Source organism: Vicugna pacos, chromosome 13 (assembly GCF_048564905.1).
Source record: "Vicugna pacos chromosome 13, VicPac4, whole genome shotgun sequence".
In the NCBI taxonomy this organism is placed as follows: Eukaryota; Metazoa; Chordata; class Mammalia; order Artiodactyla; family Camelidae; genus Vicugna; species Vicugna pacos.
In genome coordinates, this window is record NC_132999.1 from 35,167,932 (window position 1) to 35,195,584 (window position 27,653).

The following is a 27,653-nucleotide window of genomic DNA, read 5'->3' on the forward strand; positions in this document are numbered from 1 at the left end:
AGGTGTAGGAGGAAAACACACAATGGTCCACCTACCTTGGGGGTGCCTGGTGCCATGGCATCCTTCAGAAGGGAATTCTTGCTGCCAAGGAAGAAGAGAACAGGGTGACCATTCCACCTGCTGCCCAGGGCAGCAGAAGTAGAGTAGAATAGCAAGAAGACCCCAAAGAGAGAAGACATAGACAGCCTAGCCCAGCCCAGCTCAGCCAAGCTCCACCCAGCCGGCCATTCAACCCCAGCGGGCCCTGCCTAGCTCAGCCTCCCAGCAGGGGCCAAGGGCCAGAGCTGGCTCTGGGCGAAAGTACAGGCACTAGGCATGGTAGGCTCCCTTGTGGATCTGAGGAAAGGGGCTTTACCTGACTCCTCGCATCAGCTCTGAGGATTCTGCCTGTCCTGGATGCCCCCTCCCTCTACCCCCTGTCCCCAGCCTGCTGTTAGCTCCTATGGGATTGGGGTGATGGAGCTGACATGGCTCTTGTCAATTCTCCCTCCAACATGCTGCAAACTGCGTTAGGCCAGGAATGATCTCCCCCTGATTCAATTTGTCAGCCCCAGGCCCTCCGGCATCGGGCGCGGCAGGCGGGCGGGAGCTGGGCCCTGAAATATGGTGGGCGGCTTGAAGCAGGGGGGGTGGGGGCGGGGGGGTGATGGATGGGCTGTGGGGGAGGCGAGGACTGTGTTTAATAACAAAATTGGTATGCAAGGCCACATCCCGCGCTAAGCATGAGTGATCCAGAGCCACAAAGTATTACAAATCCCCGCTAAACAGATGCTGACAATGGAACAAGACGTATCAAATCAGATCCACTTCAGAAACATTAATATCCCTGTTCCTGTCCCTCCCACCCTGCTGCCCCCACTATGCTCACCACATCTGTGCTCACACATTCACACACGTGCTGTCACACATAAACACATGCACACAGACGCGCTGGCTGATACATGCAGGAGGAGATAGAGCCATTCACACAGGGTCCCCACACAGACACACATATAAGCTGTACAGGTATAGCACGTCTAAGAGACATCCATAAAGCACAAAAGACACACACCCAAGGCAGATACATGGGGCACACATAGGTGGTGTATACACAGGGAACACCTCCAGGGTCAGGCATAGACACACCTAATATGTGAGCAAAGGCATAGGCAGATTTGGATAAAGTAAGAGTTCTCACCCAGGGCCGTTTTGCCCCCCAGGGGACAGTTGGCAATGTCTGGAGACATTTTTGATTGTCACAATTGGGGGTGGGGAGTTTTCTACTGGTGTCTGGTGGGTAGAGGAGATTTACCGTCCTACAAGGTACTGGACAGCCTGTCACAACAAAGAATTATCTGGCCCCAAATGTCAGTAGTCCTGAGGTTGAGAAACCCTGGTGTAAAGACAGATACATATCCATTGTCTCTATAATTCTGTCCACATGTGGTCACACCCGGAGGCTCACACATGCACGCAGAGGTGCAGGCAGAGTCCTGTTCCCAGAGACATGTTCTTAAAGACACATTCACAGCTGTCACAGACCTGAATGAAGAGCTGCTCATGTGCCTATGTCCACACAAGCACGCACCTACGCATGCTGACACATACCTGACACTCGTGCACCCAAGCAGGCCAACTCGTACCTCACCATGCAGGGGCCACTAGGCTCGGCAGCAGGGTGAGGCCAAGGTCTGAGTGTAAAAACAACTGTCTGCCTGTATGATCACGTGGTAGGGGCATAATAGACCAGGAAGGACCACCAGACCGGGTTCTATTCCATGGCATTTTGTTCACAAATGGTCCCCGTGTTCCTGCTCCCTGCCAGGCCCTGATCCAGGCACCAGGGATACAGAAAGGGACTGAGCTGCTCTGGAGGAGCCACTAGGTATGAGTTCATTACTTTTATATCTGCCTCATTCAGTCAACAAGTGCTGACATGACTGTTGTGCTGTCCCCGTTCCTGGACCTTCAGGTATAGAAACGAGGCATCTACTTATGATGCTGTTCTTGCTGGACCCCTGGACTGAGGCCTGAGTATTATCCAAGCCGGATCAGGGTGGAACAGAGGAGGAAAGAATGAACAATTACTATGTGCTCGCCACACGTGACAGGCATGGGCTAGGAACTTTATATGTGTCTTCTCTTTAATCTTCACAAAAACTTTACAAAGTTAACTAACAGAGGCTAAGTGACACTTGTCTGCTCCCACAGTTCGTGGAGGATTTGGGACTTGAGTTCATGTCTGACCAAGTCCAGAGTACTGCATTTCAGTTGGTCACACTGCCTCCTAAAGACACACAGGGGTGAGAATGGAGGGCGGAGCTCTGAGTTGTTTCTCTCTCCACTTTGGAGAGGGTCCTGCTGACTCTGGGCTTTAGTTTATTCTGCTGGTGACTAGAAATGGAGACATTTTAGGGCCAGAACATCCAGCCTTTCCTTTTGCCAATCCTCTGGATCTTTTCCTGGCAATCCTCTTCCCTCAAGTTGGGCTAGTACTACTCCAGACTTCTTCCCTCTGTCTGAGCAAGTGCCCCCTGCCCTACTTTTCCTCCAACAACCTGATCACCTCCAAGTGTGCTTGGACCCCCAGAGACAGGAGTCTGGTGAAAGGCCCACCTTGGAGAGGAGAGGTCTGAGCACCAAGCCACAGGCAGCCAGGCTCCCGCCCAGCCCATCCACTCTGCTCTGCCTCCCTGTTTCCACAGCCTGCCCCCAACGATTTCCTCCCTTCTCAGTCACTCGCTGCCTAGTGATCCATGGGTTTTAAATTATAACTGGGACCCAGGAAACGCGTTCCTAAGTACAATATTCATGGGCTGGGCTGACACTTTTAATTAAGGTGATTTACACTGAATTATCCTTGGAAATAAAGAAATGGTGTGCTGCCCGGGAATAAACCATCATCACCAGCCGCCTTTGTAAGTTACACTTCGTTTTAATCTATTTGGGGAATTGTTTATCTAGTTCATTACCCAACCAAACACCGAGGCCGGCCTTAAATAAGGCTTAAGTGGGGGTGGGGGCACTGCCATCTCCACACCCCGCCTCTCCTGTTAGAGTCACCCAGCCTCCCTCTGGCTCCTTTTGAAGCACTGACCAGAGAGCCTGTTTTCCAGGCTAGAGACCAGATCTCAAAGTGGCTCCAGAAGCCTCCAGGAAAAGGTCTCTGAGTTTAGGCCCTTGCAAGCCAAGCCACACTTTCAGCTCTGTGCAATCTTTCAATGTTCAATGCTCTTTCCTCTTTCTGGGTGGAAACTCCTGTTTGAGGGCCACAGCGAATTCTGGGGGCCACCCCCACACCTGCCCTTCAATCTTCAGCCTCCACCGATGTTCCTGCCTGTCTGTCTGTATGCATCCAATCTCCACCCCATCACCATCCTAGAGAGAGCTTAGCATGCCTAGAGCTCTGTGCATTGTCTCCTCCTTCCCTCAGATACCTGCTTCTCTGCCATCATCACCTTTCTCGCCACTCTGTTCAGAAAGCTCTTCTAGGAAGTACCCCGCAAGCAATAAGCTAAGTTCTCTTTGTGTCTTCCCCCACCAGTCTCTCATCATTCACTCTTCTCCGTTCCCACTGCCACTGTCCTAGGTCAGCCTCATCATCTGTTCTCTGGACCCTGCCTAACCTCCTCACTTGCCTCCCTGCTTCTACCCCCAGGTCCTGCTCCATACTGGCCTCCAGAGTGATTCTCCCTACAGCTCAGCTCTCTGATCAAGCCTCTCCAGCTCACCAGTACTCTGATTCTGCCACCACCTCTAGGACAACCCTCCACCATTGAGGGTCCTCCACTATCTGTCCTCAGTCTAACTTTGCTTTCCTTGTTCTAGCTAGCTGAGTCCTGGGGTCTCTTGGAGTGCCTGTGCAGGACTGAGAAGGGGAAGCATAGAGGATGGGGTGAGGGAAGGTGTGTGGGCATAGCCTCTGATGGTGAATGTAAAAGTGCTTTGAAAAGTGTGTTTTGCCAAGGGGAGTTCTGACTCTTCGGCCTGTGTCTGTGTGCCCATGTGCCTGTGGGAATGAGCATCTGTGGGAAGTGGTTCTTTAAGGCAGTAGGTATGAGTACATCTATGTGTGTTGGAATGGTGTGTGCATGTGCTTGTATGTTAGGTACATACATTTGTGCCTGTGTCTTTGAAAACCAGCTAGCCCTAGTTTGAGAGCTGGAAGGTCCCTGCTCCTGTGTGAGTCTTGGGTGTGTCTGAAATAGCAGTCGGCTCTGTGCTGTTGGGCATCGGTGGGCAGAAGGCGCAACATCAGGAGGGAGGAAAGGATGTGTCCCAGGTGATGGAGAGGCACCCTGGCAGTAGCAGGAGCTGGCTAGGCTGAGGGATGAAAGGGAAGGGCAAAGGAGGCAAAGACAGGGTAAGGAAGGAAGGGGGACAGTTGGAGAGAAGAGGAGAGGAAAGAAGGGAGGGAAGTAGAGAGAAGGGAGCATGGATCAGAAGGGGAGAATTGGAGACCTGGGGAGGAAGCTGCCGGCCACATGCCATGGATGGGGGATGCCCTCATCTGGGCTCTGCCCAGACCTCTCTGAGCGATGCACACACAAGCTCTGCCTCCTGCAGGACTCGGTTTCCCCATCTGTGAAATGGTTGGTCAAAAGCTCAGAGCTGATGGCGGGAAGAGGAGAAGGGAGTGGTCTCCAGAACCCGGGTGCCGCGTTTTCTCCCAGCCTCCCCGGCCCCCCTCTCTCCTCCCAGAGAGCGGCCAGGGGCGGGGCAAGGGCAACCGCGGCCGGCGCCCTCCCCGCGCTACCGGATGCCACGGCCCTCAGCCCGGAGGGAGCTGACACGCTCCTTGGGAATTTATCACGCACCCAATTACAATGTTAATTGGCAAGTTCCTGAAATCAATTAATTCGCAAATTTTTTCCAATTAAAAATCCAGATAAATCACGAGGGCGGCGGCGGGCCGGTCCAGCCCGCAGTCCGGTGGGCGCAGCGGCCGCAGGGAGGGGAGGCGGGAGTCGGGAGGGGAGGGGGCGGCGGGCGCGGCTGCCCTTGAACGCCTTTGCCGGCCGGTCGGACTGTCAGCGCGCCGGGCGCGGCGGGGCCGAGACAGATAAAACCATCGACCCGTCGCCGCCAGCGCTTCGGCTTTATCGATCCGACGGGAATTTCACTTGCTGTGCAGATCCCGCTGTCCGGCTGTCAGACACCGGGTTGGGGGGTGGGGGGACGTGCCAGGGGTTATGGGGTGCTGGGCTGGGCCTGGACGCTAGGGGCACAGAAGTGGGGGATGCAAGACACAACTGTGAGGGGCGGGGCAGATGTGAAGGCTCCGGGTGGGGAAATGGACCTGGGCAGGAGGATGTGGAAGTACGGGATGCTCTGAGAGGATGTACGGGAGGAGGGATTGGTGCAGGGTCATGGGTGGGGTGGAGAACTTCTGCGTGCAGAAGTGGATGCCCTGGGCAGTGCAGGGATGGGGCCACAGGGACTAGGCTGTAGTGTGGTCCCCACTGAAGACGCAAAAAGAGAGCTTAGACCCCCATTCCTCAGACCCTTAGGGGTGCACTGCAACTACAAGGCTCTGCAGGTCCCTCCATCTCTCCCTCTATATTCAGTTCCTGTTAAGAATTCCTCTGTTGGGAGTAAATTACCCAGAAACACTCGCAGACAGCCAAGGTAAGGAACTCAACTGCAGAAGGGTGTTTCTTTCACTCTCTGCCCCTTCTAGGCTAGGCCTGGTATGTGTGTGGGAGGGAGTGGTTAGTGGTTAAGAGCATGGGCACTAGGGTCAGACTGCTTGGGTTTGAATCTTATCTTTACCACTCTACAGGCTGTGCAACCTTAGAGAAGTCAATTAACCTCTCTGTACCTCAGTTTCCTCTTCTGTAAAATGGAATTAATAATTATTACCTACCCCAGAGGACTGTTGTGAAGATTAAATAAATTAATACAATGTAAAGTTCTTGGCACACAGTGTTCAACAGGATTATTATCATCATTAGTATAGTCTTCTGTGGTAGTTTTAAGTATTCCTACAAATTCTTTGATATTCTTCCCTTCAAGAGGTAGAGCTTATGAATTCTCTTTTGAGTGTGCGCTGGACTTGGTGATCTGCTTCTAGTGAGTAAAACAGAATATAATAGAAGCCACAGTGTAGGAGGCTAGATCATAAAAAATATTGTGGCTTCCTCCCCAGTCTCTCTTTTGGATCACTTCCTCTGTAGGACGTCAGCTGCCACGTCACAGGGAAACTCACACAGCCCTCTGCAGAAACCCGCATGTTGAGGAACCAAGGCCTCCTGCCAACAGCCAGGCGAGTGAGCCATCCTGGGAATGGATCCTGCAGCCCCAGTCAAACCTTCGGGTGACTGCAGCCTTGGCTGACATCTTGGCTGCAGCCTCAGGGGAGATTCTGAGCCAGAAGTCACAACTACCCAACTAAGCTGTTTCTGAATTGATTACCCGCAGAAACTGTGAATTATTAAGTGTCTGCTGTTTTAAGCCACAAGGTTTGGAGGGGATTTGTAACACAGCAATAGATAACTAATACTTTGCCTTTGAAGTTCAGCTCAGGCCTTGGCTCCCTCAGGAGGCCTTCTCTGCACTGTGCTGGGTTTGGTGCCTTCTCATCGCTCCCACAGCTCCCAGTCTCGCCACAGTGCAGTCTCTATCCCTTAGGGTTTCTAGTGCCTGGCTCTCCTTACACTCACATTACAAGCTTCTGACAGTGGGACCACTGCTGATTCACCTTTGGATCCTCTGAACCCTGCATGGGGGACCAGGTGAGAGGGTAGAAGAAGGAGGATCAGTCAAGTCTGGTGACTCGATCTGAACAAGGGGTGAGACTGGGAGTCGTGGGGCAGGCTGTTTCTGAGTGACTGACTTTACTTCCTAGAGATGGCTGCAGCCACATCTCCCATCTCACAGGCTCCTCTGTAAGAGGAGCTTGCCACTCTCCCTCAAAAGATAGGGTGTATGTCCCCACCCCTAAAATCTGGGTGAGCTAATACTGCCTCGACCAAGAGAGTACAGCAGAAGTGACATTAAGTGATTTCTGAGGCTAAGTTATAAAGGTGGTCCAGCTTCCGTCTCATTGCCTGGAACATTTGCTTTCAAGCCCTAAGCTGCCATGCTATGAGGAAGCCCAGGCCACAGGGAGAAGCCATGTGTAGGTGCTTTGGTTACAGCCCCAGCTGAGGGCCTACATCAAGCATCAGATGTGTCAGTGAAGAAGCCAGACGATCCCAGCCTCCAGCCACCAAGTCTTCCCAGCTGGGGCCCATACATGGTAAAACAGACACAAGTCACTCCCTCTGTGCTCCACCTGAAATCCTGATCCCACAGATTCCACGGTGGGCATCATGAAATGGTTGCTTTAAACCACTAAGTTTTGGGGCAGTTTGCTACACCCCTCCTCTGCTCCCTTTGACAACCTTGGCTCCTCCACGAGGCCCTGGAGGAGGCTCTGCCCAGCCCTTCAGGTGGGGGCCTGGGAGCAGGGGAGACACGCCTGAGCACATTCTCAAAGTTGCCACCTTTCAGACCTTGAGACTCATGGAGAAGGTGGTGCCTTCTCCCCTGGACAGCAGCCCAAGGCTGCACTTCGGGTGGGGTCTGTCAGGCTGCTTCTGTTACCCTGCCCTGAGGCTCTGCATGGCCCTGCAGGGCCAGAGGCAGTGGCTCCTCCCCTTTCCTCCTCAACTTTGTGCCCTTTTGAGGCTGAGGCTCACTTTCTTCACATCTCCAAAAAATGGAGCAAGAAGAGAAAGGTAGCACCATGCAGCTGGAGGAGCTGAGGACTGAAAGCAGAGTGGAGAACGGCAGCAGGACCCTGCCTTCTGCTGAGAGGCGGGGTCCTGGTGGCCAGACCCTGAGAGGAGGCCTCCAGCAGGCTGGCTCCCCAGTAGGCGGCTTACCTGGCGGGCAGCTGGGCCAGCTGTTCCAGTTCTTGCTCCATATGCTCCTGCAGCTCGCTGGGCCTCAGCAAGACCTGGCAGATGGGGCAAATAGGGGCCTGGCTGTCAAACAATGCTGCTGCCTTTTTCTTACCTGGCGAGGGAAGAAGAAGAAGAGACAGACTTATGAGCTGGGCTAGTCTGCAGACAGAAACCCCGAGTCCCAATCCTCCGACCCAAGACTGCTATTGCCTCCTAGGGCTTCTGGGCCCAGAGGAGGGGTAAGCCTGAGGGTCTCAGAGCCCGTGAACATCACTCCACTTTGCAGCTCCAGAGGCTGTGGCCATGACCGGCACCTCCTCAGCCAGCTGCCTCTCTTGGAAATCTATCAGGACACAATCAATGCTCTGTGCAATCAAACCTTGATCACTTCATTTCACACGTTAGTGAAGCAGGTCTTGGTTTAGTCACAACATCACCCAGAATATCCAGGGCCCCTGCTGTCTCTCTTTTCCTTACTGCGTTCACACTCCCCAAAGTTGGAGAAAGAAGGAAAGAGGGAGGAAAGGGATTCATTCCTGCAGTCATTCAACAAACATCGTCTGATGTCTACGCTGAACCAGGCCTAGTGCAGAGCAGTGGGGATACAGAATATAATCAGATCTAATCCCCGCCCTTGAGTGGAGTGCTCATGGTTGAGGGGAAGAGATTGGAAAGGCCCCGGGTGTCTGTCAGGGTAGCGTTCCACCGCAACTCCTTGCTTTTCCCCACACTTCCTTCCTTGGCCTCTCCTCTCCTCCTGCAGGTGGGATGATCTCATTCATTCTTAAGACCCTCGCTCCACCTATGCCCTGCTGACTCTAGAATCTTTTTCTCTACCCGAGATCCTCCTATGTTCTCCAGGCCCCTATATCCAAACTCCTAATGGACACCAATGCTTGGGTATCCCACAAGAATCTGAAACCCAACAATTTACAATTGACTACTTCAGCTTCTTCACTGCCCCCCTTCAGTGGTGTTCTTCTCACTTAATGACACCTGCACTCACCGGGTCACCCAAGCCAGTAACCTTCGCCTCACCCTCTGCCCCTTCCCTCACCTTACCCCTGCTCCCACCTTCATCTAACCACCAAGTCCTGTCTGCTCTGCTCCTATATTTCTGGAATCTACATTCTCCCAGTTCAGGTCTCACTGCCTCTCACTTGGATAATCTCATTGGCCTCTGTGAGTCTCACAGATTTTGAGTTTTTCCCCCTGCAAAAAGCCCTTCAAATTATGTACCTCCAATACACAAGCACACAGCTGGCTATACTGACTTGGGGGCCTGCTGGGAGCCTGAACTCTGTCCCCGCTCGCTGATGGTAAACCAGAGTACACCGTGCTAGGAAGGGGCCTGAAGGTTGCCTAGTGCACCCCTTGGGATATCTAAACCGCCTCCTTTGCCACCCTCCCCACCCAGTGCTCCCCTGGCCTCTGCTTACAGGCGTGGGGTTGAGGAGCCCTATTCATCTAGAAGCATCCCTGCCTATCCATGTAAACTCTGACTGTAGAAAGGACTTCTTTAGCTTAAGGCCAGATCTTTCTCCCTGCTTCTTCTTCCTACTTGTGCTTGGAGAGGCTCAAAATCAGCTTTCAGAGAGATGAAGTCCATGCCAGTGATGACCAAGATGGTTACTTGAGTAGGGTTGCCAGATTAAAGACAAGATGCTCTGTTGAATTTCACATAAATAATGAATAATTTTTTAGTATAGGTATGTCTCAACTCTTGCACAGGATATACTTACATTAAAAGTTGTTCATTGTTTTTCTAAAATTCAAATTTACCTCGATGTCCTGTGTTTTTATTTGCTAAGTTTAGTAACGCTATGCCTGAGGGAGTTCCCAGTTCAGACTGAGCACAAGAACACACCTCCCTTTGTAACAAGACTGAGGATGATCACGGCTCTCCTGGAAGCCCAGACGGGTCATCTGAGAGCTCAGAGGAGGTAGTAATTCATTCGGGGTGTGTGTTCTGAGGAGTGGAAAAAGAGAAGAGCTTAACCAAAGAAATGAAATTTAAGATGTACCCGAGAAGTGTTCCAGGCAGAGAATGGAAGTGAATGAATGAATGAATGAGTTGTGAGTTTCTTGTGGGCAGGGACCATTTCTTAGCCACCTTTTTATCTCTGGACAATTGAAAACAGATCTGGCATAGATTAGATGCTCAAATGAAGCAAGAGAGCAGAGAAGAGGAAGGGAAGGAGGAGAAGCAGGAATGAAGAGTTGATTGTCCCAGAAGCCAGATGATCTTTCAGAGCTGGGATGTCAGCCGTGGAGGCTTTGTGTGTGCTGGGGTTGGGTAGGAATGGCTCTAGTAGGTGTGGCCAGGTTTCTGAGGAGGGGAAGGGGCCCTTCTGATCAAGTGCCCTGGTGGCTGTGCCTCCCATGCTCAGGGGACAGCTGGAAGGCAGCTCTGAGTAAAAGAAGTAGATGTGGCCCTGGTCTGGGAGTGGGGAGGTGAGGATTCTAGGCTCATTCTAACTTCATTCAGCCAGCGAATCTCAGAGGTAAGTGAGGCCCTGGGAAATCTGCTGGCCATTATCTCTATTTTACAGATGGGGAAACTGAGTCTCAGAACTGGACAGAGACCCCTGTACTTGGCTCTTGATCTCATTGCTTCATTTGTTTATTCAGCAAACATTTACCAAACAATTATTTTAGGAGAAACTGGGGCTCAGAGATAAAGAAAACACATTCTTAGCCTCAAAGGGAGCACAGACTAGTGGGAAAGCCAAAAAAGAAAGTCAGTGATTGTAGTCAGTACAGCCCTGGTCAGGGCTGAGGAAGGTATGAACAGGTGTTTGAGGTGGGAGAGAGGGGGAGGAAGGGACCAGAGGAGGGTGGTAGGATCCAGGGAGAGGCATGAAGGATGAATAAGGGAGAGCTGACAAGGCTGTTGGAACCTGTCATTGAGGCGGGACCTGGGGCATAAGTGGGGAAATGGTAAGAGAGGAAACTGGGGAAAGAGTAGGACCTAGGGCATGGGGTGGAAATATCAGAATTTCAGCTCCTTTCAGCCTGGGATACCAAGTATGGCTCTTAGGGCTTCCTAGGGCCCAGAGTCCTCCCTCTACACCTGGGACCAGGCATCAGCATCCCCATACACCTGTCCTCAGTCCATCTGCTTTGCTGCCATAGGGATCTTCTACTTTTCTAAGCTTGGCCTCAGTTTCCCTATCGGGACAATGGGCCTTCTTCCTGGCTTCCAGCTTCAGGAATAGCATTCATAGGAGTCAGCGGAGGGACCTCGCATCCTATGCCCTCCATCCCACTCCTATTTTCTCAGGGGTTGGAGAGGCAGGTGTCAGCATGGCCATAGGCCCCCTGCCTCCCCACCCCCGCTGTGTTCCCTATAATTTTATATTGAGACCTGTGGTCATGACGTGGGTTTTACTGCACTAACGACATGGCCTGCCCAGGTTTAATGACAAAATCCATACTCTGGCCCTGGGCCTGCTCCTCGTTTGCATAATTCCCAGAATACAGCTCCCTGAAGCTTTTGACCTGGGCCATTACAGTGGCCATAAAACGGGCCATAAAACTGCTGGGGATGGCCAAGAGGAGGGGGCTGTGGTCTGGCGGGGGTGGCAGCCAAGTCTTCAACCCCCTACTCTTCCTGGGCCCAAGAGGAGGCATCTTCCTGCTCTTGCCTTTCACAGTTCCCAGAATCTGGTCGTCCATCTCAGGCTGGAGAGGCCTCTGGAAATCCTTAGTCCAGCTGCCTGTCTGATGCAGGACTCACTTCTCCAGCACCACGGGCAGCATCACTGGTGGGCAGACAGAGCCCACCAGGGGCAGGCTGTTAGAAGGCATCTCCTCCTTGAGCATTCCTCACTCCGGCCCCTCCCCCGCCCCACAGCTGGCCAAGCCCTTTGCCACAGGTGGGTCCAGGTCAGGCGGGCCTAGGTTGAATCCTGTCTCTCCTCCAGCAGCCTAGCTCCCCAGGGAGGTCAGGAGCCAGGCTGAGCAGCCTCGTGGGGAGACGTGGGAAGCAAGAGGGGATGGGGACAGGGACTGGGACGGGCTGTCAGTGCTAAAGATGATGAATGGGGGAGGTGAGGCGGGAGGCCCAGTGTTATCGGGCGGTAGATGGCGGGTGCGGGCTCTCGCCGCTTCTGCTAATCCCCGGGCGCTGCCTCAGCCCTTGCACTGATAACGAGGAAATGGGACTGACAACAATTTTTAGTTGAGAGATTCTTCACCAAAATGCCAGGCGGCCGGAGGTCTGACAGCGCCTGATTGAGTGTGTGAGTGTGTGTGGGGGAGGCCCACGGCCCCCTCCCCTCCCATGCAAAGATGGATCGCTCATTCCGCCTCCCGTCCACATTCATTACCGCGCCTCCCTCCCGCCACCCTAGCCGCCGCCTCCCCTGCCACCTCCGCTTGGCTGCCTGCCGCAGGTATCCCCCGAAGCAGGAGGAGAGCAGGGAGCAGAGAGGCCCTGACCCTGTCCTCAGCCTCACACAGGACCCTGCAAGCTGGAGTTGCAGAGGAGTGACTAGCAGGGGTCAGGGCTGTCAGGTCCTGCCTGGAGGCTCTCTAGTTGTTGGAAGTCCAGAGGGTCCCTTTGCCCTTCTGAGCTGCTAGAATATCCCCTCTCCCCAGAAAATAGACAGGCTCCAACAGGAAGTGACTGCGGTTGTGGGGAAGGGCAGGAAAGTTGAGAGAGAGGCAGTCAAGCCAAGTAGCTTTTTCCCTGCCTGGGTGAGGCTCCTGCCCTTGGATCAAGGCCTCAGGTACCTGGGGTCCCAGATCAGCCCTCTGCTGCCCCCCTCTGTTGGGAACTGCTGACCATTGGGAACTGGCAGCTCCAGGGCCGGCACAGAGGCTCCTTCTCTGTCATCTTCCCTAGTGAGGCCTGGTGCAGAACTGGGCACTGGAGGATGAGAGTCTCATTCAAAGAAAAAGCCCTCCCTTCCTAGATCACTAACCCGGGCCAGCCCTGCGACTCCCTGCCATGTGATTGCCTCTCCAGCTGGGCCTGTTTGGTTTTGTCCTGGTTCTGCTGCCTGTGGGTTCCAGTCTTGCCTCTCTGCTTGTTCAAGCAGCAAGTCCCATCTCCCTCTTTTCTCTACAGACCACAAAAGGCAGAGCTTGACTACCCGGTGTCTGACTTAAGAATGGGGAGGGTTAAAATGAGGAGGACGGTAACTCTAATACGAATGGCAACGGAGGCTGGCACTTTTAAGAGTACATATGTGTGTATATGTGTATATGTATATTTGTGTGTACACAAGTTTATGTCCCATCCTTCCCCTCCTGCGATCCCAACAGAAGAGCTTTCATTTCCTAGTGACCAAGACACAGAAGAGCCTTCAAGCAAAGTTTAACAGAGTTGCCTCTTACCAGCTGTAAGACCTTGGGCAAATCACTTAACACCTCTGAACTTTAGTTCTTGTGTGAAACAGGGATAATAATAACTCCCAGGACTTTTATGACGATCCAGTTAAATCAGGGCTGTGTGCAAGTGGTGAGTCACTGTTATCTCTCATAGGGCACTAGCACAGTGTATTGTTTGTGCCTGTATCTACCCCATCCTGACCCCAGCCTGGCCTGTATCTGGCATTCTTTCCTGCTATGATCATGATTGTGTGCCACTCAGCACGTACCCTGGCTCTTTTGGCTTCCAGGGAGTTCCTTCTTCCTATTCATCCCTACCCATATATCTACTTATTGGTTTGTTTGTCAGTATATCCATCCATCCATTTAGCCATTATCTGTCCATTAATAATAATCACTGCTTACCAAATGTTACTATATGTTAGGCTGTAGGTTTGATGCTGTATGTATTTTATCTCATTTAATCCTTACAACAGTCCTGTGAGGTAGGTACAGTTATCTATCTCTCTCATACTGATGAGGAAATGGAGCTCAACAATGAAGTGACAGAGCTAGAAGGTTCAGAGCAGACCTGTCTGACTCCAAAGCCACTGCTCGTAACCACTGCACAATACCCAGCTACCTACCTACCTACCTATCCACTCACCAAGGTCATGATTCAATCATCACCGACAAATGTCAGTTGGATACCAGGATGGGTCTGCTATAGTATGGATGCCCAATAATGAACAGACAGGCACACTCTGCCCTCAGGGAGCTTAGGAACTAACTGTGGTTAGAGACACTAAACAAACATCCCCAGTGTGGTCTTATAACACAGGAAGTACATGGAATGACAGGAGTATATCACCTGGTCTGGGAAGTGAAAGAAGTGACATTTAAGAAAGGCTTGAAGAATGAGTGGGAACCAGCCAAGCAATGATTGTGGAAAAGTGGTGTTGTAGATAGAAAACGGCATGTTTGAAGGTACAGAGGGGAGAAAGTCTAAGTGGAGAACTGAATGGGGTCCAGTGTAGCTGGAGCAGAGAGACTGAGGGGCAGGATAATGAGAGATGATGGTGGAGAGGCCAGATCCCGGAGGACTTTTCAACTATGTTAATAATTTTGCCTATTATTACGATTATTTTTTTAACATCCAGTGAGAAGCCACTGCAGAGTTTTAAGCAGGGAAGTGACATATCAGCCTTGCATCTTAAGATCATTCTAACTGCAAAGCAGAAAATAGTCTAAAGGGACACGAGCAAGTTCAGGAAGGCCATCTAGGAGGTCCCACACTAACTCAGGTGAGACATGACGGTGACCTGCTCTAGTGCGACGGTGATGATGACGATGGAGATGAACAGAAGCGGGTGGCTTGGACCTGGAGGTTAAAGGAGAGAGAGGAGTCAAGGATGACGCCAAGCTTTCTGGCTTGAGCAATTGCTGGGTGGTAGACCATTTACTGACTTGTGGAACAGGAGGAGGAGCAGCAGGCTTGGTAAGGAAGGAAATGCGTTCAGTCTTGGATAAACTTAGTTTGAGGAAGTGTTAAGACAGTCCATGTGAAAATGCTGAGTAGGCACTAGATGTGAGCCAGGGCTGGAAATACAGAACTGGAGACGCTGACGTATAGGTAAGAACTAAAGTTCACCACTGCATCCTCTGTGCCTAGAACAGTGTCTGGCATATGGTAACTACTCAACAAATATTTACTGAATGAGTAAATAAGTTAAGAGGAGGTGAGATCACCTGGGGGAGAGTATACAGTAAGAAGAGGCAGGAAAATAACCCTGAATAACTCCAACAGGTGGAGGAAATTTAAGTTATCGAAGACTAAGAAGGAGCAGCCAAGAGGGGGATGAAAATGGAGTGATGTCATCGAAGCCAAGAAGGGAAGAGTTTGAAGGAGGGGGCAGTGTCATGGGTAGGGTCATATGCTGCTGAGAGGTCAAGAACATAAGGTATGAAGTGTCCCGTCTACCCAGCCTGTCCACAGTACAACCCTCCATCCAAAGCACACTCTCCCCTCTCACTCATCCCCTTCCTCCTCCTCTTCTCTCCAGAAAACCATGATTGGCACCTTTGCTGAGTGTGGGACAGGAAGAGTTAACATGCTGACAGACGGCATTTTTTACCTTCAGTCAATATGAACAAGGCCCCAAGACTATGATTCCAAACATCTGGATTTCATCAATATGTGATCTGTCATCGTATATTGGCATTCCCCAGTCCCCGCGCCAGAGCAATGCGGCTGGTTTTATTAATACGTCAAATACATTATCCGTGTAATACACTTGTCTGGCTGGGGCCTCCCGCTGGGGCGGGGCGGCGGATTTGAATGTATGATGAATCAGTTTGCATTACATGTTCGTAAGTCATCATTTGTCAGGATTAATAGGCATCCTTGGTCGAGGAGGTGGGGGTTGGGCGGGCAGAGGAGAAACATGTATTTAGCTATGGCCCAGGCTTCCCTGCCCGTGCCCAGGGATGCCCTGAAAACAGCTATGCACCCTCCTGCCCAGACCCCAGGGCAATGGCTGGCAGTCAAGGGGCAGAGGTGACATTTTTTAACAGTCCTAGAGTCACTAGGAACCAGATAGGCCTATTTGTCTCTGCTTTGGACTTGTCAAGCACCCAAATGTCAGGGACCATTTGCCCAGGCTGGCTAACGCTTACTCGTCCTTTAGGACTCAGGATTCCTTCTTCCAGGGAGCCTTTCCTGAATCCTCTAGACCGCACTTGATGCCTCCTCTGTGCTCCCACAGCCTCCTGTGCTGCCTCCAGTCACACAGTGCTGTAATTGCCTGTTATGTGTCTGTCACTCTCTTTAGACTGTAAATTTCTTGGGGGCAAGAAATAACTTGCTTACTGCTATAGCCTCAGTATCTAGAAGCGGGCGTAGCCCAAAGTAAGGGAACAGTAGTGGTAAAAGCAGAAACCAGTAACTATTCCATGAATGATCACGACCTTGCTAAACCCCCATAAGATGCAGATGTTAACTGGGAGATGTCATGGGGGTTTTCTCTGGTTCCTTGCCCCTACCTGTCCCCTGGTCTGGTCTGGTCTGGTCTGGTCATCTATCCTACTGTGTAGGCTTTTCTTCACTTGCTCCTCGTCCTTCATAAGGAAGACCCCCTTGCACACAGCACCAGGTTCCTTACACGTGACATATACACTCATAGAGTACATGGGGATGACATGTTCATGCCACATGCCCTTGCCGTCCTCCCTTCTCCCTCTACTCTGCTGGCAGAAACTCAGACTGGCATTGCCCATTCCACATGGCCTCCTGCCAGCTCCAGGTTCCTGTGAAAAAGGAGCCTGGCTGGTGCCCTGACCCCTATTATGATGGATGCTATTCACTGTCTCTAGCAATAGAGGGGGCCTAGACTAAGCCAGCAATGGCTCTTGGGTGGCCAATGGCAAACATCTGCAAGACAGCCCAGTGGAGGTCAGCCTGTGTGTAGGTTAAGGCTCAGCCTTGGGCTCTAGCTGGAGCCAAGGCACAATCAAGCTCACTCCAGCCAAGTTCACCAGCCAACCTGTTTAGAGGCTGGTAAGGCTTCGGGGGTCACAGCTATTTCACACCACTGACCTTGGCTGTCCTAAACACAACTGCTGCCTCTCGCCTCTTCTGGAGCTACAATTCAGTTCCCCTCCTCCCTTAGCTAATAACTTCCAGACAGCACCCTGGGCTGGGCCAGGCCAGTGGTGGGTGGGGCAGGGGGGCCTCCCAGAGTTCCCTGGGCTTAGGCTTTATTATAAACTGCAGAAAAGGGCCCAATTCAGGAAAATATCCACATAGGGAACTGTACACAGATCCTCTCAAATATCTGGACACACACATGCACGTGTGGGCACTGGCACACACAGGTGCTCAGACAAGTGGGTATTTTTCCCACCTAGATAAACACATCTGAGCACGTGCGCATCTGCGAGTGGAGACTGAACATACCTGTACACTTCCCAGGGTGCCCACGCGCTTCACTGTCCCCAGTGGCTTCCTTGCTGTGGAGCCCAAATGCCAGGACTGTACTGTTTCAAGTCAATCCAAGTGTGCTTTACCCCCTGCTGGCTCTGACTCTGGGCTTATAAAAATGAAGTGGGAACCTCTGCAGCTGTGGGCAGTAAATCCTGAACTGCTGAGGTGGGCAGTGTTACCTGCTTTCTAAGCTCACGGGGGGAAGTTGGGGCACTGATCACGAGTGCCTGTGGGGCTGGGCGGGCAGTGGGCCAGCTGCGTGGCCTCAGGCACTGCCTGCCAGGCTGGCGCAGCCAAGCTGCCTCCCACAGACCTGCGCGGTCCAGACACTCAGAGCCTGAGGGGGTGAGCAAGGACCCAAGAGAGGAGCAGAGGGAAGTGGAGGAGAAGGGCTGGGGTGGGCAGAGTGAGCAGGACAGCCACGTGCTACCAAGGCTGAGGGGAGCCCTTGCATCTGGAGATCAATTAGCATCAATTACTGACTTCATTTAATTGTCGTCCAAGATGAATTTGTCATTTTTAGCTGGGAATTAATGGGAGACCTTCACCTCTCCCTGGCAGCAGTCGTGGAGCCAACAGCGGTCACCTCAGCCTCCTAGGAGCCCTGAATCCTGCTTGGGGCTGGGGCCAGGCAGGGGCGGGCAGCTGGGGGGGGCTTCTGCTCTCTGGTCGAGCTCTGGCCTGCCCTAGGCCCAGCCAGCCTGGCCCACTGTAGCCCGGGGCCAAGGTGGGGACCAGGGGTCCTGCGGAGCCATCCTTTGCAGCCTCTGGCTTCAGCCAGAAATTAATTTGCTGGGCTGAGCATGTTTACCTTTTCCCAGCAAAGGCGAGACAGTAAACAGCGGACCGGCGGCTGAAATTGAATTGATAACTGCATCAACGTGCCAGATAACGCCTAAAATAATACGCCGATAAGGAAATTCGATTTGATTTGCTGCTGCGCATCAGATTGGCCCCATCTGTAGCTGCCTGTAATCATTTTCAATTGCGTTGGGAAACCTTATTTGTCCTTAAATATTTCTGTCATTTTTCATTGCCGGCGACAGATCCTTGGGCAGGTGGCAGGGGTGCACTGCCTCTGTGGGCGCGGGGCGGCGGCCCGAGGAGGAGGGGTAGTGTGGACTAGCGGGGAAGGAGGCAGGGAGCAGGCAGCCGGGCGGTGACAGCTGTTCCTCCAATCAATCACGCTGTCGACAGGGAGGGACGACTGGCTGGCAGAAATTGAGTTTGCCTCACAGGGGACGATTGAGCAAATTAATAGCCCATTAGCCAAGCAGTGACCTGAGAAATGAAGGTGCAGGGGTTCCTGCTCACTCAGGCCGGCTGGGGTGGGGCAGGGCAGGAGGAGGATTTGGGGAGGAGAGAACTGGGGAGGAAGTGTGGGAAGAGGAGGGAGGGACATGTGGATGGGATGAGGAACATGCGTGTGGGAGGTGGGTGGGGAGTGGCTGGCACAGGAGGAGAGGTGTCAAGTCAGGGGAGATGGGCTGGAGATACCCACAGTCCTAAAAGAGATGTTGGGGATGGAGGGGCGGAGGTGGCTCTTGACCAGCTTCCCAGCGCCACGCCAATAAACTCTCCATCCTTGCTCCCTAGATACTCCCTTTACTTCATCTTACTTCCCCAGAAACTTGGTATATTCCCTGGAGACACCACTTCCCTGTAGTCCTCTCCAGTGCTGGCTGTTTCTCTTCCAACTCCAGGTTCCCCAGGCCAGGAGGTGGGGCCAGTGTCTTCCTTAGTGCCCACTGCTGTTTCCAGACCGCTGCTTCCCTACCCTTCAGGCTTTGAGGTCAAATACCACCCTGCATCCCTCATCACCATCATCCCCCATCTCCACAGCTGTTGAAGACTTTGACACTCATCTGCCACCTCCAGCCTCCTCACTGCCCTGATCGCCCCAGCTCCTGTTATTTCCTCCTGTATCCCACTTCCTCCTGGAGGACCTTGGCAACAACTTGAATTGCTCTGTGAAAGAACTCCCTTTCCCCCAGCCCTTTCGTGGTCTTGCACCCATCACACTTGCTTCTCTCTCTCCTCCAACCTCCCGAGACCACTTCCTCATGGATTCTAGCCTGGGCCCCAGGGTGCAACACTTCAACACCCTCCCGCCAACACACTCAACTTCTTCACTTTCTTTGCCTTCTCCACAGCCCACCTAGTCCCCCTTTTGTCTCAGACACACAGGCGGCTAAACGCAGCTGGGGAAAATCACAAAACCACACAGAGATGTGCTAATAAAAATTCAGTTTCCAATCTCAGCACTACTAAGCAATCCTTTTTCATGCCCTTGGTCAGCTGTCTCCCCTCTCCCACAGAGACAATCTGACAATATTTTACTATCTTGAGTCCCCCTCTCCATCTTCTGTCCCTCTCTCTCTTACTACGTGGCCTCACTTCCTCCTTCACTCAAAAATTCAAAGTCCTTGGTCATGAATTGCCTCAACTTCCAGACCCCCAATCACTTCCTTTTTCCCTCTTCCAGTTTCAGTGGAAGGGGTATTCACCTTCCTGTTTCAGCTGCCATCCCTTCTCCTGGACTTAGAATCCCGTTCCTGCCTAAGTTCCCCGGGAAGGCTGTGGTATTCTCCCCTCTCTCCTGTGTCCTCCCCTTCCCCTCCTCATGCTTCCCTCCATCAGCCTATACACTCGAGTCTCCCGGACACAGCAATATCAACACCGCATCTCTCTCTTCCACGTGGCACCATGTAGCTAATACCCTTTCTTTCTGCTTTGCCTTTCCCCTAAGATGCCCCAAAGAGTCTTGCTTGCTGTCCATACTCCTTTATCTCCCAAGCACTTCCGAACTCATTGCCAGTCTAATTTTCAACCCTGCCACCCTCCCCTCAATCAAACTGCTCTCAATCAGATCCTCGATGGTCATCATTTGCCAAATATAACGGATTCTGCAGCTATATTCATTTATTAATTTGATAAATAGGTATTTAGTGTCTTCTATGTGTTAGGCACTACACCAAGGTCTAAGGATACCATGAAATCTGTGTCCTTAGGGAGTTGACAAAGCAGTGAGGAAGCATGAGATAAAATAATCATATAAATAATTATAAAATTGCAGTTGTGCCAAAGAGAGGTGAACAGCATTATGGGAGCCTATAGTAATGGAGACTTGCTCTGCTCAGAGGAATCCAGAAAGACTTCCCTGAGGAAGAGGCACAAGCTGAGATGTGCTGGATAAGGAGTTAAATAAATAGATGAGGAGGAAGGGAAGTGGTGACATTGATCAAATGCTTACTCTGTGCCAAGCACAAAGCACTATTTCCTCCTCATTTTATAAATGAGAAACAGAGGCATAAGAGGTTCTGTAACTTGCTGCGGTCACCGGGTAAGTGGTGATGCTGGACTTCCCACCCAGGCAGTGCTGCAGTGGAGCCCATGCTTTCACACATTCCCCTTCTTCTGATGTCATCCTCACCATCATCCACTCCCCTCTCTGCACACTCTATGCGCCATCTCTACTCTGGTTTCATTTCCTCAGTTCATACTTCCAGTCCTGATCCACATGTCACTGTGTACCAGGTTGTCTACTTGTATGCCCCACAGGCTCTTCAGGCTCAAGGTGCCTGAAACGGGACTTACGTTCCTCTAGACCTGCCTTCCTCCTGCTTTGTCAATATCAGTGGATGCACCACCATCCACAAAGTTCCCTATGTTGGCCATCTGGACTCTTACTCTTGACTCAGGCCCTTACATGCAGTAAATCAACATCGTAGCTGTTTTTACCTCTGAAATACCCTCAAACCACCTTCTTTTCTCCAGTTCAGGCATCATCATCTCTGGTCTTTACTCTTAAGTTTCCTAATGCATCTCCCTCCCCTCTAATCCATTTCTATCTCTACAGCTAGAAGGATATTCCTAAAACACAAATCAGATCCTACTATTTAGCCACTTAAGACCCTTCCTTGGCTTCCAAAGCCCACAGCATAAATCCTGAACTCTTTATCATCCAGTCTCTCTCCAGTGTCATCCCCACCAGCCATGCTGTGTGCAATGGCTGGACAAGACCTAGCTTTTCACATATTATTCTCACTGCCAATAACGTCCATGACATTCCTCTCCCCATGGGCAACTTGTAACTCCTACTTATTCTTTAAGACCACTTTCCGACAATACATCCTTGGTGAAGATTCACCTGATAGCGAATTCCTCTTTTTCATGATTTTTTAAAAAAAGAAATTGTTTTTAATTAAAAAGAAACTTTGGGGGGGGGAAGCTAATTAGGTTTACTCATTTATTTGTAAATGGAAGTACTGGGGACTGAACCCAGGACCTCGTGCATGCTAAGTGCTACCACTGAGCTGTACTCTCCCCTCTCATGCTGTATTTCCTGTATGTCTACATCTCTATTATTGCACACATCGAATAATATTGCAATGATTTGTTTATCCATCTGTCTCCCCTGGTAGACTCTGAGCATCTTGAGGGCAGGGAGGTTATCTGACTCATCCTGGTACACTCAGGACCCCAAAGAGGGTCTGGCACAGAATGGAAGTAACTCTTGAATGATTCAGTGACCAAGTTAATGGGAGGGACTGCAGGAGAACTTCCAGAAAGAGTGGAAAAGATGGGATGGGTGGGTGTGATGGTGTGAGGGTGAGAGAGGTGGGAATTAGGGAAGGAAGGCAATCGAGGTGATGTTGAAATTGCTTTTGCTTAAACGAAGCCTGGCTTCATGGTCAGTAAGAGGCAGAGGCCGCAAGGGTAAAAAGCAGAGAATCTCAAAAAAGACAGAGGTTCTATAACTGCTACTTCAGAAAAATACTGTTTTCATAGACCTGTTGGGAAGAGAGTGGGCAGTGACCACATGAAATCCTATGTCTAGAAACACCGACAAACAGACATACCCATGGGGATAGGCAGACACCCATGGCCTCATCGAGGATCCCCAGCGGCCTCCCCATCACACAGTCCCTCTGAGGCTTCTATGCTGGCCCGCCACCCGACCCAGAACCCCTGGCTGCTCTCTCTCTCTCAGCAATTTCCCTACCCAAGAAAGCTCTAAGGGTTTCAATTACCGGCGCGTGGGATTTAGTGCCCTGGGCTTCTCTGACTGGAGGAGATTTATTTGAAGGTTTAGTGTCGTGGAGAATTCACGTCTTCACTCCCAGGAGCCCAGCTTCCGTCCTGAGCCCCTAAATCAGGAACCAAGATGGGCTATTGTCACTTACCGCATTAGCCTCGTTAGCGGACCAGGAGGGGTGATTAATAGCAATGCACACACAGCCATCCTGCTCGCTGGCCGCCCTGCCGCTGCGCGTGACCTGGGGAGGGGGTGGGGAGCGGCTGAGCCCGCTCTAGGATAACTAAGGAGACTCGGCTAGAGTCCCCGCCTCACTGCCAGGCAGGGAAATCCCTGCGGTCCTTCCAGATCTGGGGACAGTTCAAAGATTAGCCAGCCTAGCCAGAGAGAGCCCAGCTAGAGGCCTTTGGGGCCTGACCGCGGAGGGGGCAAGAAAGCAGTACCCGAGGGGGGCTGGTTCTTGGATGAGGCCCAAAGTGGACACCTGTGTGTATGAGTGAGATGTGTGTGTGGTGGGGTGGAGTGTGGAAGGGACGAGTGGGTGCATGTGTGAAGGAAGGAGAAAGGGGTAGATATGTTTATTTCATTTCCTGAACACTGAGTGCTTCCTGTGGGGACCAGAGTGCATGGGAAAGAAGGGCACGTGGAGAGAGGGAGCTGGGGGGGAGGGGTGATGATGGAGGTTTCTGTGTGAGAGAGAGAGAGAGGCGTGTCTGATGAGACAGGGAGGCATATGTGTAGGAGAGGGAGTGTGTATAGGACAGCGATGGTGGGACAGAGAAGAGTGGGTGTGTTTTCTTTCTTTCCCTTTGTCTCTGCAAATGCTCCTCTCTGTACCTCCTTTTCCCCTAAAGTTTTTGGAGTCAGGCTAACCTGGGTGTGAATTTCAGTTTTGGGTACTTCATTCATTTATTTACCTGTTCCTTCACCAAATTGCTACTGAGCATCTTACTAGCTTTTACTTTTCTGTGCCTCATTTTTCTTACCTGTAAATCGGAGACTAATCTGGTGGTTATGATAACTCAGTGATGAAATTTATTAAAAAGTCTTTGAGTGCACAGAATTAGGAGCCAGTCTCCTAACAGGATGCACTCCGGCACCGCACCTGGCAGGTGGGTCGGAAAATAGTAAAGAGTTAGGGCTCTTCTGCCAGTCCTGCCTCCCTTTCTCTCCTTTTTCCACCTTCCTTCTCTGTCCCCCGCCCCCTCTCAGTCACAGTTGAGCCACAGTATTAATTATTAGAACCAATTGACTGTTTAGACTTTGATGTTTTAACTAATCACCACTAATGCAGACACTGTGGGCAATTACAGTCATTTAGTTCTCAGGCAAAACCCTTCTCAGCGGAGAGCAGGCTGGAGGGGGGCCCAGTAATAACTGAGATTTGGGAATGGTGGGAGGGGGATGACTGCTGCCTGGAAGGAGGTCCCTCTCTCTGCCCTGGTGGCCCTGGACCAGCAGCCTAGCTCCCAGGGGGCCCTCTGGACCAGCCAGGTCCTTAGGGGTGAGTCAGCTGAGCCCTGCCCCGGAGGGTGGGCTGGCTTCCTTCCCCATCCTCTTACTTCTCTGCCTCAGTCTTCCCTCCTGACTTAGAATTCTGTCATGGGAATCTCCTCCAGCAACCACTATCTTGGACCAGAAATATTCTAGCATCTCTCTTTCCCTGAGTTGCTTTTCATTTGTTGTAGTTCCTACAAGTCTGCTTCTAGGAAGAGTCATTTAGACATAGGTTCAAATCCTACTGGGGCATCTGCTGGATGCTGACTGAGATTGGAAGCTCTGCCCTGTCCCTTTTCGCTGAGGGCCTAAGAGAAGAGGGCAGACCAACCTGTGTTCTGTGCTGCTGAGTGGAGAGAACGCCAGGGCTGGGAACGTGACCTGAGCTCTGTGTGCCTGAGGACACCTGCTTACTTGTCCTGACTTCTTCCCATGGAGGCCCCAGAGCCCCACCTGCACACAGCCCCGCTCCACCCTGAGGCCCTGGCCCATTCTACACCTGCTCCAGCCTCACCGGGAAGCCAGACTCCCAGAACTCAGGCATGCCAGCTTCAGGATGGAGGCCAGGCGGAGCAGGACCAGAGGGTGCAGATGTCCTGGAGGGGCGGCCTAGATGCCCATGGCCAGTAGGTGTCGCTGTGGCTCCAGCACTGGGAGGGGGTGTCAGGCAGGGGGCCCTGGAGCAGGCCAAGGGGCCCGGTGTCCTTTGTCCTCTCCCACCCCCACCTCAGGTCTTCCTGCTAGGAAAGCTTCCCCAGTGCTTCTCAAACTTGGGAGATTATGTTCAAATGTACATTCTTATTCCACAGCTCTGGAATCTGTCCTAGGATTTGGCATTTCTACAGAGGTCCTGGGTGAAGCTAAGGCTGCTGGTCTGTGGACCACCCTTTGAGTAGCAAGGTCCTAATCTAGATGCCTCCCCAGTTGGGAGACACTGACTCGGCTCCCTTCCAAAGCCAGTCCTCACCCTCACTGCTACTGCCTCAATAAAGTTCCCAGACTAGAGGCTGAGGGTAGCTACTAGGGATCCCTTCTTGGAGGTGGACTCAGCTAGACCTCAGGAAGTAGGCAGTTTCTAGGAAAATTCTGAAGCAAAATCTAACCCCAGTCCTCTGAGTCAGCTCAGCCCTACCTCCTAGCTCAAATCCTAAACTTCAGTCTAAACTTGAATCAGTCCTAATTCCCCCGAATAACCCCAGCTCCCACCTTCAGAGCTCTATCTCGATGCCAGCTTCAGCCCAGATCTTGTGCCCCTTTAAGTCCAACACTTGTGCTATTCCTTGCTTCAGTCCTGTCCCAAGATGGACTGTCCCTTTAGCCTCTCTGGTGACCTCAAGGGTCCTCTGTTACACTTCTAGATACCAGCCTGAGCCAGCAGAGTGGGGCAGGGGATCTGGGGATTTATGTCTCCATCAGGCTCATACAGGCCTCAGCAATGGAGCTCAGGCATTTGTCCCAAGCAGAGGGCGAAGGCAATTTGGCAGTCTGGCTGAGAATAGGCATCCCACTCTTCCTGGGAGGCCCCTTGCTGTCAGGGAAACATGCCTTACCCCATGTTCTCCTCTGTCCTAGGGGTTCCCTTTCCTGGATGTGGGGTAGGCAGGGGGAAGGTTGTGCACCAGCTCAGCGCTGACTGCAGGTGAACAGGGAGGATGAGTGCATGTGTGTGTGATTGTGGGGGTAGAAATGAAGAGAGTGGTGGGGCGGGGCAGGCAAAGCTCCCTCCAGGGCTTTTCTTTCTAAGTCAAGGTTTCTCTAAGGAGCCCTCCTCTTTCTAGCCCTGTCCACTCTCTGGCCCTCCTGGGCACTACAGAAACTGATTCTTGCCAGGGTGATAGGTTATATGACCTGGACTATAAGAATTAACCCCTTCCAAGTCTGACATGTGATTTTTAAAGTAGGAATGCAATTTTAAACAGGAGCAATTTGGCCTTGCCCTAGAGGGCTGGCTACTCACGGCGACCCACTCCTGAAGTCTGGATTAGAGGAGATAGGTCCAATCAGAGAAGAACCATCTCTCAAAATGAGGTGTTGTATAATAAAAGATGCTTCTGCATGTACCAAACCCTTCTGCCTTTAAAAAGCATCCTCACCAACTTGCAAATATCTCTATTTAGGAAAATGATGAATTTACAAAGTATTTTTACATTTACAAAATATCTCTATAGTTCTACAAATCACTTTCTCATCAATCATTTAAATAAAAAAGATCCTTTGAATACCTTGGGAAAGGTACTTTGCTGTACTGTACCTTGATTTTCTCATTTATAAAATGGGAAGAGTAAAAGTACCTATTTAACAAAGCTATGCTTCAGTTATCTGAATAGTGCCTGGCATATATAAGCCCTCTGTGTCAAGTATTTGCTAATCATCATCATCATCATCATCATCATAATATTGTTATCCTGGGACAGTTTCTTTAGACAAGGAAAGGTAAAAGTACTTGTCTTTTGCTAGTAAGCTTAAAAATGCAACTTCGGGCTCCTGTAGTCCAGTGCTGTGTTCTGCCTACTACACTAAAAACACCTGACCAAAGTAATTAGCATCAGGAGGCCAAGACTGGCTGGGCAGAACCGTAGGTCCAATGGTCCGCTGCCCACTGCTAGGTCCAGTGCATGGGCGAGAACAGGCAAGGGGGCCTCACCTACCTTTGTTGAATTGGAGGAATGGATGGGGGTCTGTGTAGGGGGAGGAGATCAAGGAAGCTCTGTCCTGGATCTGTCCTGTGGGTGCCTACTGGGCTTCCAAGACCTGGAAAGGCAGCCGGAGGAGACACTTACCCCGGCAGCTGTGGACCCAGTGCCCCTACCAGATACATCTCCTCTCCCCTCCAGCTTGTGGCCTCCTCGTTCCTTTCCACACTGGCATCCCCTCCACCTGTGCTCTCTGCATTCTGTCCTGGTGGCTCAGTCATAGGCAGACTCCCGGGGCCAGGGCTGGGCTGAAGGTAGGGAGCAGGAGTTAGGAAGGAGCCTGGGAGGGTGGAATGTGCGTTCTGGGGTCAGAGAGACTTGGTCGTGAGACCCAATTTAGCGTCAGTAGCCAGATACCCTTTGCGCAAGTACCTTGAACTATCTGAGTCTTCACTTCCTCATCCCTAGAGACTGCGGATGATTATACTGACTCCAGGTTGCTTTACCCACTGAATGAGATGCGTGTGCAGAGCCTGAGGCCCAGACACTTGCACAGAGTAGGTCTTGGCATGTCTCCCTGTCCTGCTGGGGAAACAGGAGCATCTGTGGGCCTGGGAGTGCAGGGGGACCAGGCAGACCACCTGGGAGCCTTGGGTGGCTCTGCTCACAGGCTCTAGAACTCCTTTTGCTCAGGCCTGGCCCTCCCCCCAGGCATCACAGTCAGCAAGCATCAGGACAACACAAGCCAGTGTCATGAGGAAGGCAGCTGTGTGGGGGTTGGGATGGAAGCTGTGTGCAGAGAGGGCCTGAGACAGCGGGGCAACTGGGAGGCCTGGCCAGGCACAGCCTGTTACCAGCTGCGCCATGGGCCCCTGAGCCCTGCCTCCACCAGCACGCCTGAGCTGAAAGTCACCCAAGGCTCCCGTGTCCCAGTTCCCAGTGCTAATTGCGGAGCCAGGCTGAGGGAGGAATCCGGGTGAAATCAACCATGGCTCAGGCTGGGATGCTCAAGGGAGAGCCTGCCCTCTGCCCTCTCTCTTTCTGTCCATTGGTCTGTCCCTTCTTTCTCTCTTTCCTTTCATTTTTATCATGAGCAGTTCCAAACTTAGTCCTGGAACGCCCTCAAAGTTGGGGATCCCGTGTTCTGGGGGTTGTGGAGAGAAATGCAGCCTGGCTCAGAATCTCTCAGGCTGGAGACAGAAGATACCACTAGGAGGCTAAAGGGAGAAGGGCTACAGAGGAGAGTGAGGTCGGGGCTCAGAGGAGGAGGGGGCTTCCTGGAGGGGGGAGCGCCGGCAGTCTGAAGCGTAGGATGGCGA

The 27,653-nt window shown here is 51.9% G+C and overlaps 1 protein-coding gene across 2 annotated transcripts in view; it reads right to left on the minus strand.

The window, feature by feature from the left end:
• Positions 1-27,653, minus strand: part of RNF220 (ring finger protein 220) — a 203,963-nt gene that overhangs the window by 27,252 nt on the left and 149,058 nt on the right. For both annotated transcript variants that reach the window (XM_072974576.1, XM_072974575.1), the window contains exons 2-3: positions 7,848-7,980; positions 36-81 (exon numbers count right to left, since the gene is read on the minus strand). In XM_072974576.1, the coding sequence (XP_072830677.1) occupies positions 36-81; positions 7,848-7,980 (179 nt within the window). The remainder of the gene's footprint in view (positions 1-35; positions 82-7,847; positions 7,981-27,653) is intronic.